The 12,715-nt window shown below is 56.7% G+C and overlaps 1 protein-coding gene across 1 annotated transcript in view; it reads right to left on the reverse strand.

The window, feature by feature from the left end:
- The window catches only part of DIP2B (disco interacting protein 2 homolog B), a 42,307-nt gene that overhangs the window by 8,285 nt on the left and 21,307 nt on the right, over nucleotides 1-12,715 (reverse strand). The window contains exons 6-25 of the mRNA XM_054397144.1: nucleotides 10,796-10,945; nucleotides 10,331-10,450; nucleotides 9,886-10,083; nucleotides 9,560-9,651; nucleotides 9,338-9,448; nucleotides 8,931-9,054; nucleotides 8,209-8,318; nucleotides 7,596-7,698; nucleotides 6,693-6,757; nucleotides 6,332-6,425; nucleotides 5,904-6,023; nucleotides 5,166-5,280; nucleotides 4,591-4,730; nucleotides 3,661-3,797; nucleotides 3,310-3,390; nucleotides 2,681-2,808; nucleotides 2,283-2,397; nucleotides 1,595-1,796; nucleotides 1,142-1,251; nucleotides 755-835 (exon numbers count right to left, since the gene is read on the reverse strand). Coding sequence (XP_054253119.1) covers nucleotides 755-835; nucleotides 1,142-1,251; nucleotides 1,595-1,796; nucleotides 2,283-2,397; nucleotides 2,681-2,808; nucleotides 3,310-3,390; nucleotides 3,661-3,797; nucleotides 4,591-4,730; nucleotides 5,166-5,280; nucleotides 5,904-6,023; nucleotides 6,332-6,425; nucleotides 6,693-6,757; nucleotides 7,596-7,698; nucleotides 8,209-8,318; nucleotides 8,931-9,054; nucleotides 9,338-9,448; nucleotides 9,560-9,651; nucleotides 9,886-10,083; nucleotides 10,331-10,450; nucleotides 10,796-10,945 — 2,396 coding nt within the window. The remainder of the gene's footprint in view (nucleotides 1-754; nucleotides 836-1,141; nucleotides 1,252-1,594; nucleotides 1,797-2,282; nucleotides 2,398-2,680; nucleotides 2,809-3,309; nucleotides 3,391-3,660; nucleotides 3,798-4,590; nucleotides 4,731-5,165; nucleotides 5,281-5,903; nucleotides 6,024-6,331; nucleotides 6,426-6,692; nucleotides 6,758-7,595; nucleotides 7,699-8,208; nucleotides 8,319-8,930; nucleotides 9,055-9,337; nucleotides 9,449-9,559; nucleotides 9,652-9,885; nucleotides 10,084-10,330; nucleotides 10,451-10,795; nucleotides 10,946-12,715) is intronic.

Raw genomic sequence — 12,715 nt, forward strand, 5'->3', positions numbered from 1 at the left:
GGGGAGAAGACCTCAAGGCTCAGGGGTTCCAGTTTTAGGTTACAAATCCATGGGCAAAACCCAGCACAGGGACTAAAGAGAGAACCCTGGAGTGGGCAGAAGGTTTTAAACAGTCTCAAACTTGTGCTGAATAACAAACAATGGCTCAGGTTGGAAGGGAGCTCAGAGCTCCTCTCCTCCAACCTCCTGCCAGGGGCAGGGACACCTCTCAGCTAGACTTAGCTGCTCAAGGCCTCATCCAGCCTGGCCTTGAACACCCCCGGGGAGGAGGCAGCCACAGCCTCCCTGGGCAGCCTGTGCCAGAGTCTCACTGCCCTGGTGCTGAAGAACTCCTTCCCAAGCTCCACTCTAACCCTGCTCTGCCTCAGCTCCAAACCATTTCCCTTGTTCTGTCTCAGACACCCTCAGCAAAAGTCTCTCTGCAGCCTTCCTGCAGGATCCCTTCAGGTCCTGGCAGGCAGCTCTCAGGTCCCCCTGGAGCCTTCTCCTCTCCAGGCTGCACACCCCCAGCTCCCTCAGCCTGTGCTCACAGCAGAGCTGCTCCAGCCCTTGGAGCATCTTTGTGGCCTCCTCTGGCCTCACTCCAGCAGCTCTGTGTCCTCCTTCTGCTGAGGACACCAGAAGTGGAGGCAGGATTGGAGCAGAGCAAAGGGGCAGGACCCCCTCTCTTGCCCTGCTGCCCACACTCCTCTGGATGCAGCCCAGAGCTGTGGACCTTAACCAAACCCCAGCCCAGCTTGGCCCTGGGCTGTACCTTGGCATTTAACAGAAGGAAGAGTGGGTGGTCAGGAGTTGCTTGAGCTCTCCACTGCAAGACCTCTGTCAGGAACTGGTGCTGGAAGAGAGAGGCAGTAATTAACTGCTTGTGCTGCTCCTGCAGAGGCTTCCCACTGCTGCTCTGTCTTCAGCTGCAGGGTGAATTGTTCCTTGTTCTCCAGCTGTAACACATCACAGGGTCCCAGAATGCCAGATTGGAAGGGACCCCAAGGATCATCTGACCCTGAGTGGAGCTGAAATGAGCTGGCCCAGCCCCCTGCCAATGTGCAGACTGCCCAGCATAGGGGAATGCACTGCTTCCCTTGGGAAATGGTTCCAGTGCCTGCCTGTGCTCATGCGGAAGGATCCCCTCTGCCTGCCTTACCTTCTTCACCAGGTCATTGTCCTCCAGCTGCCCAAGATCCCTTCCAGAGGCCTGGGCAATTCGCTTGCCAGCCACCAGGTTGCCAACCATCACAGAGGCAGGGCCCACACCTGGGGACAGAGAGCACCTTTAGGGCTTGGAATGCAAAGGGGAAGTTGCTGGCCCAGATCTTCAGCACAGCAAAGGTACAGAGATCCTCTGGAGGCTCCCCCTGCTCCTGGGCATGGGTGCAAGAAGAGAGGCAATGAAGCCTCACTGATGGGATTCAGGCTCTGCTGTTCTGCTCATCAGCAGGGAGCATCCCAATGAGGTCAGAGGTAGGAATCAGAATTCCTGAGTGAGGCCTCAGGCACGCCCCAGCCACAGGTCCAGAGCAAGGAGGAGGCTCAGAGGCCTCACAGCCTGCTGGGTCTCAGGCAGGGCACAGCCACCACTGGAAGGGGTTGGTGTTACCTGGCTGCTTCTGCCTGGGCTTGGGCAGGTTGGTCACACAGGTGTGAGGACACATGAGGATGTTGCAGGGGTGCAGAGAGCCCTCCAGAAAGTGCTGCTTGGTTTGGGAGATGTGGATCCCTCCCAGGGGAGTCTTTGGCAAGGTGTTGGCTGGCACAAGAGCAAGACAGTAGACACCCACTTGGTGAATGCTGTCAATGGCCTGCAGAAAGGGAAGGAGGGCACTGAGCTCTGGCAGCTCACTGCACCAGCTGCCCTGGCACACTGCAGGCCAGTGCCTGTCAGCATCCCTGCCCTGACTCTGCTTCAGGTCCAACAAATCCATTTTTACAGCTTTCATGACCAAACCCCCAAACACACAAAGTCATCTGAGAGCCTCCTGCTTGAGCCAGAAGCAGGAACCTGCTCTCTGGCAGCCTGAAAGCAGAACTTTGAGACCATTGTGAGCCAAGAGTCAAAGCAGAACTCCTGAGCTTGAGCTTCCTGGTGGCCACTTCCCCAGGGCCTGAGCTGTGTGCTGCAGGCACTCTCCCAGGGGCCCAGAACCTAAGAGAGCAGCTTGTGCACAGCAGAGGCACCCAGCCTGTGGCCTTCTGCCAGGGTGGATCCTGAGCCTCTGCTCCCTGTGGCCTCCCCTGAGCTGCCCACACCCTGCAGAACTGCTCCTCCTCCCCTGCCAGGGGCTGACCTGCAGCACTCGACTCATCCACTGGAAGCTGTCCTCCTCGGAGGCATCCGGCCTCTGCTCTGCCACCACTACGATCCTCTCGTCATAGAAGACAGACACAGAGAACACAGCAATCCTAGGAACAGGAGAGAGCCACCCTGGCACAGATCCCTTGGGAACAGGAGCCAAGGAAACAGACCAGAGCCAGAACTTGGGAAAAAAAACCCAAAAACCTCATGGGGCAAAGACAGAGGAAAAAAAAAATCCATCAGACAATTCCAACTGAGTCAGAAAGGAAAGAGTTTGGGAAGTGCAAGGGATTCATTCCACCTCCTGGTGCAGCTTCCACCCAGCAGTCCCCTGGCCTCTCAGCCTGCCCCACTGCTGCTGCAGCCTGGGGCAGGGCTTGCTGTGCTGACCTTCCCCTGTAGACTGTCTTGATGGACTCCACTGCCAGCCCAGTGGCCACAATGTCATCGGCGTTGTGCCGGCGCCCGCTGACCGTCAGCAGCCCATCCATCTTCCCCACCACAAACACCAGGCTGCCCTGCCAGGGGAAAGGCTTCTGTCAGCAGCAGCCTGCAGAGCACAGGTGCCCACAGGTCTCTGGTGACTGCCACAGCTCATAGCTGCCTCCAGAGCAGCTGAACTGATGTGAATCCTGAAAGCAGTGAGCTGGGGGCTGGGCTCTGCTCCCCACTATCTGGTGATAGGAGGAGAGGAAATGGCCTGAAACTGTGCCAGGGGAGGGTCAGGTTAGCCACGAGGGACAACTTCTGTCCTGCAAGAGCGGTCAGGGGCTGGAACAGGCTGCCCAGGGAGGTCGTGGAGTCTCCATCTCTGGAGACATTCAAAACCCAGCAGTGTGACCTTCTCTGGGTGACCCTACTCGGGCAGGGGGGCTGGACTGGATGATCTCCAGAGGTCCCTTCCAACCCCCACCCTTCTGTGATCCTTCTGCACCCAGATGCTTTTCTTTTCAACCCTGCAGGCTCCCAGCCCACACCAAAGCACAGAGCAGTGCAAGCTGCCAGCCTGGGTCACCTACAGGTCCAACAAATCCCAGCAGGCCGGAGCGGACGAAGGGCACCTCGGCCACCGGGGAGCCCGCAGCGGTCACAGGGATCACCTGCAACAGAAGGCAGCAGGCTGGAGGCAGAGTGGGGGCCTGAGGAGAGCACAACACCTCCCACTAGGCAGAGATGAGGACAAGGGGAGGTGTTCAAGGCCAGGCTGGAGGAGGCCTGGAGCAGCCTGGGCTGGTGGGAGGTGTCCCTGCCCATGGCAGGGGGTGGGGATTGGGTGGTCTTGAAGGTCCCTCCCAACCCAACCCAACCCAACCCAAGACCATCAGCTTTGCCCAGGAAGCAGGGACAGATGCACTCTGCTGCACACCTACCTCAAAGGTGTTCTTTGTGACCCCTGCCAGCCCATAATACATCATCCCTCCTGCTCTGGAGCTGACACAGATCTCCCCAATCTCGTCGGTCTTGCAGAGCTGGGGAGCTCCATCAGGCTTCACTATGCACATCATGCCTAGGGCACAGCACAGCTCGTCAGAGGCTTCCCAGGGATCACAGCTGAGCTGGGACAGGGGGGACACCACTGCCTGGGGGCTGCCCAACCTCCCCCTCTGCTGAGCATGAACATGGGAGGAGGCACCAAGCAGGCCTGCTCCTTGTGGACATGGCACCTGGGGCCATGGTGATCCTCGGCTGACCTCAGCTGGACTCAGTGACCTTAGAGGTCTTCTCCAACCAAAACTCTGCTATGGTGAGACCTCACCTGCAGTACAGTGTCCAGCTCTGGGACCTCCAGCACAAGAGAGACATGGAGCTGCTGGAAAGGGCCAGAGGAGGCCACCAAGATGATCAGAGGGCTGGAGAACCTCTCCTGTGGGGACAGGCTGGAAGAGTTGGGCCTGGAGAGGAGAAGTCTCCAGGGAGACCTTAGAGAAGCCTTCCAGGACCTGAAGGGGGCCTAGAGGAAGGCCGGGGAGGGACTGCTCAGAAGGGCTTGGGGTGATAGGCTGAGGGGCAATGGTTTGAAACTGGAGCAGGGCAGATTTAGGTTGGACATCAGGTTCTGCACCATGAGGGTGGTGAGACCCTGGCACAGGCTGCCCAGGGTGTGACTGAGGCTCCATCCCTGGAGACACTGCTGTGGCCCAGGCAGCCTGCCCTGGTTGGAGATGTCCCTGCTGACTGCAGGGGGGGTGGCCTTGGAGGGTCCCTTCCAACCTGAAGCGATCTGGGAATCTTTGGACCAGTTCCATGACCCTAGAACCTCTCAGACCATGTGCAAAAAGGAGACTCCTGCAGACTGTTACCTCCTGGCATCACATGGCCAACATCCTGCACAGTGAGAGCAGAGTTCTTGTCCTCATTGTTGACTCGAATCACACCGAAGCTCAGCCCTTGCATGGACAGGATGGCTCTGCCAGGCAGAGGAGCCCCAGGGACCCCAGGCCTGTGGAGGACACAGGATCAATAGAGGGGATCAGGCACACAGAGGCTATTATTAGACTGGGCTGAAGCTCACTCAGCAACAGAAACAGTGCAGATCTCAGGCTCTCTTCTCTGGATAACAGCCTGAAAAGTGAGGTGGCAGCAGGGGCTGCCTCCCAGGAAAGCCTCATGGGCAACAGAGAAACCTTTGGGCAAATGCAACCTGCAGCCCCCCCAGGAGCTGTGCAAGTCAAGAGCAGGACAAAGCAGGGCACAGCTCTGCCAGGCACTGCTGAGCTGTCACACACCTGAGAGGACAAAAGCTCTCATGAGAAAGGTTTCACAGCTCAGCAGCTGAGCACACAGCCAATGGCAGCAGAGCTTCTTCCATGCTCAGGTCACCTCTGACCAGCTGCTGTGAGACCAACCCTCAGCCTGACTGCTGCCTGCCCCTTACCTGCGTATGGCAATGGTCATCGCTTCTGGAGAGGTGGCACAGGGACAAATTGCCTCTGGCTTAAGCCCATGGCTCTGAAACAAGCTCAGGAAGGCATCACAGGAGGAAACAGACCCTGGAAAGAAGGAAGGGCAGATGCCACCATGACTGGATAGAGAAAACTGTCTGTAGAATAACCTGAAGTGCTGAGCACCCCCAGAGCACCGCTCCTGAGAGCTCCAGACAGCAGCTCCCCAGGCACCAGGGAGCAAGGAGCTGAGCTCAGAGCCTGCCCAGTGGGAACTGGGAACAAGCAGTCACTGCCTGTTCACTCCCAGCCTGCTTCAGAGCTGTTCCAGACTGAAGTTTCAGCAGGCTTGAAACCCTTCCTGGACGGATCAGTGCAGGCAGGGAGGGACTGCTTTCAGGCATAACCAAAACAGGGCCAGATGGTGCCATGCAGACAAACGTTCCAGGAGGCCACAAAGGAGGAGGGCTGAAGAATCTCTGCTCTGAGGACAGGCAGAGAGAGCTGGGGGTGTTCAGCCTGGAGAGAAGAAGGCTCCAGGGAGACCTCAGAGCAGCCTTCTAGCAACTGAAGGGGCTGCAGAGTGCTGGGGTGATCCTCAAGGTCCCTTCTAGCCCAACCCATTCCGTGCAAGACCCCAGAAACTCTGCAAGTCTCCACAAAAGGAGCCAAGCTTGGGCCTGTGAGGCAGAGCTGGGCAAGCCCTGGCCAGGGCAGCAGGGCAGACTCACAGGGGTTGGCACCATCAGTCACCACCAGCATGCGCAGCGAGCTCAGGCTGACGTCCCTCTGGTCCCTGTGAGCCATCATGGCCCAGTGCAGGTCTCGGCACTTCACCAGAGCCACTTTAGCTGCAAACCAGCACACAGGAACCCCATATCAGGACAAAGAGAAGCTTCCCATGAGTCATTTCCACATGAAGACACAACTCCAACACTCCCAGGTGAGAACATTCTGACTGAAGCCTTCCCTGACTGAGCCTGCAGCAGCAGCGAGCTCAAATCTGCTGGGGCACGCAGGGCACCTGCCCACCCCTGAGCCAGGCTCTGCCACTCTGGCAGCCTTCCCTTGGCAGGGGGTGGGAGCTGGATGATCTCTAAGGTCCCTTCCAACCCAACCCATTCCATGGACCTTCCAGCTGTGGGGCACACAGAGGTACCTTTGTGGGCATGGACTCTCTGCACCCAGGAGAGGGGGCAGGTTTTCATCACAGAGTAGGGCACACTGATGGTGTGCAGCTTGTTCATTACATTCTGGAAAGCAGAAAAGAAGGGTTTTAGGTAAAGGGATGACAAAAGCAATCCTGAAGCACAAATAGGAGTCACCCTCACTCTCCTTCACCCCTCCCCCTGGAGGTGTTCAAGGCCAGGCTGGATGAGGCCTCGAGTAGCCTGGGCTATGGGAGGTGTCGCTGCCCATGGCAGGGGGTTGGGACTGGGTGGGCTTTAAGGTCCCTTCCAACCCAACCCACTCCAGGACTCTCCGAAAGGCTCCAGGAGGCCTCTCCAGGCCCAGCTCACCGTCAGAATGCCATGCCACAGGCCTGCATCCTTCTTGAAGTCCAGAACATTCACTATGGTTTCACCTGGGAAGAGAAAGGTGAAGCTTGGAAGTGAAAGGTGCCAGGAGAGCTGTGAGCTGCCCTCTGAAGCCATCACTTGGCTCTGTCAGATCTGCTCCAGCAGGTGCAGATGCAGCAAGTGCAGAGCCTGGTTTGGACATCTCAGCAGTCAGAGCTCCTTGTTACGCAAACCACAACTGAGCAGCACCTCTGGAGCTGGAGCAGAGCCCTCAAGGTGCCAGGGAGGGACCCTCCCAGCCTGTAATGCACAGCAGCACAGCAGGCAGGGCCTGGACCTCCTGAAGCACAGGCAGCAGGCAGGGGAGGAGCAGAGAGCATCACTCAAGCACTGCCTCCCAGGAGCATAGGGAATAAAGTGAAGGCTTCCAAATGCCAAAGTCTGCATTTTCAAGCAGTGTGACACATAGCTCTGAAGAGAAAGCCTCAGTCATGGATACATCAATCAGCTTCCCAGGGCAGCCCAGGCTGAAGCACATCCCACAGCAGAGCTGCAGTGAGGCCAGAGGAGGCCACAAAGGTGAATCAAGGGCTGGAGCTCCTCTGCTGTGAGCACAGGCTGAGGGAGCTGGGGGTGTGCAGCCTGGAGAGAAGGCTCCAGGGGGACCTGATAGCTACCTGCCAGTACCTGAAGGGATCCTGCAGGAAGGCTGCAGAGGGACTTTTGCTGAGGGTGTCTGGAGACAGGACAAGGGGGAATGGTTTGGAGCTGAGGGAGGGCAGGGTTAGACTTCTTGTGGCCTATTGTTGATTGGCCACTGTTAAAAATCTGAGAGGCAAGCCCTGGAAATGATGTTTGCTGTCTCCTTCCATCACTCCCTGATGTCTCTGTGACTTCTCCTACCTTCAGAGTAGTTGCAGGCCTGGGACAGGGCCTGGCAGTGAGCCAGCATGGCCATGCGAGACACTGTGACCCCCATCACGCTGCCCTCCTTGCTGGTCTTGTACTGCAGAGAGGGAAGCAAAGTCTAGAGTGGGACTCTGGATGCCACACACGAAGGAAACCAAGCCCTGGGACCCACATCCAATCAAGTTTTGTTTCTCTGAAGCTGCTAAAACAAAGGCATCTGCTTGGAGCAGGGCTGTCAGCAAAGTTCACTACTCAAAATGAGTTAACTCAGGCAGCAAACACACTGAGGTGACTCCAGAGATGGGAGAGAACTCCAACTGCTGCTGGCCCCAGGGCCTTCAGAAGCTGTGCTCAGGCACATGGCCTCTGAGAGCTCTCTGTAACCAGAACACTGCTCCAGCTCCTTCTGAGCAGCACTCAAGGCCCCAGAGGCTTTCACAACAAACCCCAGACCCCCCCCTAGCAGGCTGGGCACAGGGAAAGGTTTGTGTCAGTGGCTAGAAACTGAGAAGTTGAAGGTGGTGAGGTGCAGGCTTTACCCCTCTGCTGATCAGAGCAGAAAATTCAGGTCAGAGGAGCTGCTTTCCATTGCCCTTTCATTCCTCACCTCAATGTATGCTGGCTCAGGTCCTGCAGCTGAGATGTTGGGCTGCCAGTCCTTGGGAGATTTGGAGAGGTATTTTGAGTCTGTCACAACCCACTTGAGCCTGGGCCAGCCTGGAGCCAAAGTTAAAAGTGCCACATTAGTATCAGTTTATTTCTTGAGGGATTTTACATCCTGCAGGAATGCACTGCCCCCCCTCTCCTGCCCAGTTACACAAGCAAAGTGCCAGGCCAAGCCAAGCTGGTAGCCACAAGGTTCAGCTTGGTTCTCTTCAGGGGGTTCAGTGGGCAACAAGGCAGTTCCCCTGTGCAGGAAAGCCTCCTGCAGCCTCTTGTGTCCTTGCTAAAACTGCTTTGGATCTGCCAAATGCCACTGAAGGGATCTGAGGACAGCTCTGGCTAGTGAGGGGGAGTCCTTCTGCCCCTTTGCTCTGCTCTGACCTCAATTCCAATCCTGCTTCCAGTTCTGGTGTCCCCAGCACAAAGAGGACACAGAGCTGATGGAGTGAGGCCAGAGGAGGCCATAAAGATGATCCAGGGGCTGGAGCAGCTCTGCTGTGGGGGCAGGCTGGCATCTGTATCAGTGCACACCCAGTGCAGAGCTTACCCCAGCAGAAAAGATTCTTTCCTTTGCCTCCCTAAAATGCATCCAGGCCTGTCCCAGCCACTCCCCCACAGTTCAGCTGCAGCAGGAGAGAATCAAAGGAAGCACAGAAGGAAGCCAACCTTTGAACTGCACAATTTCTCCATTCTGGGTTTTTGGAAGCCCTTTCAGACAGACTTCAGTGGTGAGGGCCAGAGCAATGCCACAGCTGCCCAGCAGAAAGCCAATCTGCTGCCCACCAGCATCCTGAGGGAAGAAGGAGGAAAAGTCATTCCTGTTTAAAGCTGAGAGAAACCAACCCTGCCCTTCCCAGCCCCCAGGCTCTGGTGATGCTCTGGTAGCTGCTGGTGACATTATGGAGCAGCAGGGGAGGAGGAGGAAGGAGCAACCCAAAACACCCAAAGCTTTCCCTTTGCTTTCCTCCCACATCCAACATCTGGCAATGGTTTGAAACTCCAAGGCCAAGCAGAGCTGTGCAGGGCTGGGCACAGCCCCCTCAGCCTGCCCCTCTGAGGTCCATCCACGTTACCTTTCTGGTAAGAGGTACCTCTATAGGCACTGGGATCACCTCTGCCAGCAGACAGCCATAGAAAGCCACCATGAACATCACTGGGTCGTTGTTGGGGTACACCAGAGCCACCTGCCAGGCAGGAGGGGCACTCAGCTGGCATGCCAGGAAAACACTGCAGGGAGCAGCTCTGCAGTGACTAACAGCCAGAGAGCTCTGTGCTGCTGCCCCCTCCAGCATTACCCTGTCTCCAGGCCTCAGCACAGGCTCATTTTTGGTCCCCAGTTTGTTCAGCAGTGTGTAGGCCAGCTTGAGACTTCTGCTCCACAGTTTGCCTGGAACACAAAGAGGAGACTTGGGCAACTCTAAAGCAACCAAACACTGCACCTCCTGAGAGCTTGCAGCACCTCCAGTCACCTCCCCTGCTCCAGCCACGCTCCCAACACCCAGCCAGGTCCCTGCAGCCATGCCAAGAGCAATGCCCCTGCAGTGCCCCAGACCTGGGCAGCAGGCAGGGCTGCAGGGGGGAGCAGCAGGGCTGCAGGGGGCAGCAGCAGGGCTGCACTCACCATAGGTCAGGGTGTACACTGGTTTGCCTGTGACATCCAGGGCTGTCAGGCAGGGACACTTGGCCTGTGTGGTTCCCCAGCGCTGCAGGGCTGCTTCCAGGGCAGGAGGCCAGTTGCAAACAACCCCCAGGGGCTCTCCCTTCACAGGAGTCATCTGGCGACCCTCAGGCTTGGGCTGGTTTGGGTCAGGCTGTGGAACTGAAGGGAACTCAAATCATGTCTGCAGCTCTGCTTTGCTGCTGGACAGCTGAACTGAAGGAGGGACTGGAAACAAAGGCTTCCCCTCATCACCTTTAGCCACCTCTGCCACCTTTCATTCCCTAGGAGGCCCTGGGGGTGTTCCAGGCCAGGCTGGATGAGGCCTTGAGCAGCTGAGTCCAGCTGAGAGGGGTGCATGGCTGTGCCCTGCCCCCGTCATTAACAACCCAGAGATGGAGGCTGTTACCTTCCACAATTTCTTCAAAGTCATCCACAAAGAATTCTTTCAGGGGAGGCCTTTTAGGTCTTTTCAAGGTGTTGAGCAACTGCTGAATTTTGGTGGAGACTCTGCTGCTCACAGGAACACCTGGAGGAGAGAGTTTGTCTAACACAGGAGCTGATCACACCTGGGAGCAGCCACACTTACCTCCTGCCACCCAGGGACACTCTCCTGCACCCACCCAGCCAGCTCCTGGCTTCCACACATAAAGGCTGCGGCAATGCAGGATACCAGCAGCAGTGCCAGTGCAGGACACCAGCAGCAAGCACTGTGCCAGTCCTCTATTGACTGCGTGGTCAGGAAGTGCTAGCAACAGCAATTCCCCCCTGAAGCATCCCCTCCTGCTCTCCCTGTCTCTGCCACACCTCTCTGGTGTCTCTGGCACAAGCCCAGGGCACAGCAGGGCAGGGCAGGGCTCTGCCAGTTGCCTACCATCAGCAGTGTCCATCAGGCTGGAGCGGTTGGAGCCCTTGTGCATGCCCTTCACGATGCCCGAAGGAGGAAGGTCGACTGCTGCTGGCCGTGCTGAGGAGGAGGAGGAGGAGGTAGTTGCTGTGACATCTGGAGGAACTGAGAAGTTTTCTGCAAGCAAGGAGGATTGAGATGGCAATTAGCAGAGCCCTGCTGCTGGCAGGTGGAGCAAGCAAACCTCAGCGGCCTGGTGCCAGCAAGCTGCATGCCCTGGGCTGGCTGTGAGCAGCTCTGAGCAGTGCTCATCACCCCCAGGTGAAGCAGCTCCAGGAGCTGCACATCAGCACTCCTGGGGGATGAAAACCAAGGCACAAGGTGAGTGGCTCTGTCCATTTCAGAAGTGCTTCACCTAAAGAGAATTCCTACTCCTGCTCTCTAACCTTCCCAGCAAATCCAATCTCTTGATCTTCAGCACTGTAAAAAAAAAAAAAACCTAAACAAAACCCAAACCCCAAAACAAACAAAAAAAGAAAACAAAGCAAAAAGTTTGGCATCTACAGGAGCTCAGCCCCAGAACAAAACTCTGCAGCACCCTTGCAGCAACTCTCCTGCTAGAATTCTGCTCTTTGGGTTTTGGTCAGTGAGAGCTTTCCAAAACACAGCACCCAGCAGGCTGGTGACCAAAGCAGGTTCAGACCCTTCCAGCTGGGTGCCTGAGCAGCACCAGCTGGGCCAGCAGTGAGCAGCCTGAGTGGCTGCAGCAAGCTGCTTACTGCTGCTTTAGGTAGCAAGAACACAGCTCTGCTGCTCAGGGGAGTCTGCAAGCTGCCAAACAGCAGAGGAGTCTGGGGGGGGCAGGGACTCTCCTGTTAACTTTCCCTTCAGTAAGATTTTTCTTAGCTGGGAATTCTGCATGGGACACAGCAGGCTCAGTCATCTGATGGGGCAGGAATGTTCTGTTCCAGCTTAGCAGAACCAGCAGCTGCTGACTACAAAGGGAAAACCACTCAACAGGGGCTTGGTTTGACAGGATGAGAGGCAAGGGATTGAAGCTTGAGGAGGGGAAATTTAGATTGGAGATGGGGAAGAAATTCTTGAGAGTGAGGCTGGGGAGACACTGGCACAGGTTGCCCAGGGAGGTCCTGGATGCCAGGATGGATGAGGCCTTGAGCAGCCTGGGCTTGGTGGGATGTGTCCCTGCCCATGGCAAGGTGCTGGGACTGGCTGAGCTTTAAGGTCCTTTCCAACCCAACCCATTCCATGGATCCCTGAAGCTGTGCTGGCTTGCACAGAGGAGGCTGAAGGGAGTCAGGCCCTGAGTAATTCCCACAGAAAGGCTTTTGTGGTTGATTCTCTGCACCCCAACTTCCAAGGAGGGCAAAACCCCCTCCCTTTGTGCACACCTCTGAGGATAGGTGGCCAGGAATATTTCTCCACCAGCAGGAAGGACTTAGGTTTAGTACAGTTCCAAACCTTTGCAGGACTTTTTATTGCTCTCTCCAGAGCTGTTTAAAACCCCAGAGGTGAGAGTCTGGAGGCCTCCAGATCAGATGTGCAGCCAGCAGGAAGGTTGCATCTGCATGGCAGAGACAGCTGCAGCAAAGCTGCAAAAGCTCTCTTTAAATCCTGGATTCCATCAGGCAGGAGCTTCTCTGCAGCAGGAGCTGGAGTCCTCCCTCCCCTCAGCCCAGAAGGTAATGTGGCTGTCTGGATGCCCAGGTCAAGCCCAGCTCTCTGCTCCACAGACACATCCCCCATGCCAGCTGCATCAGATGGGCAACTTCCCCAGCTTCCCACCCCAGAGAACTTGCATCCCAGCAAACCAACCAACAAACCCCACAGCAACAAACCCCCCAACACCAATCAAATGCAGGAGAGCAGCTCAAAGCAGCATCACTGCTGTGCGCTTCTTGCCCCAACCCAGTTAAGCAGAAGCAGAGA

The sequence above is a fragment of the Indicator indicator genome, chromosome 41 (assembly GCF_027791375.1).
Source record: "Indicator indicator isolate 239-I01 chromosome 41, UM_Iind_1.1, whole genome shotgun sequence".
NCBI lineage: Eukaryota > Metazoa > Chordata > Aves > Piciformes > Indicatoridae > Indicator > Indicator indicator.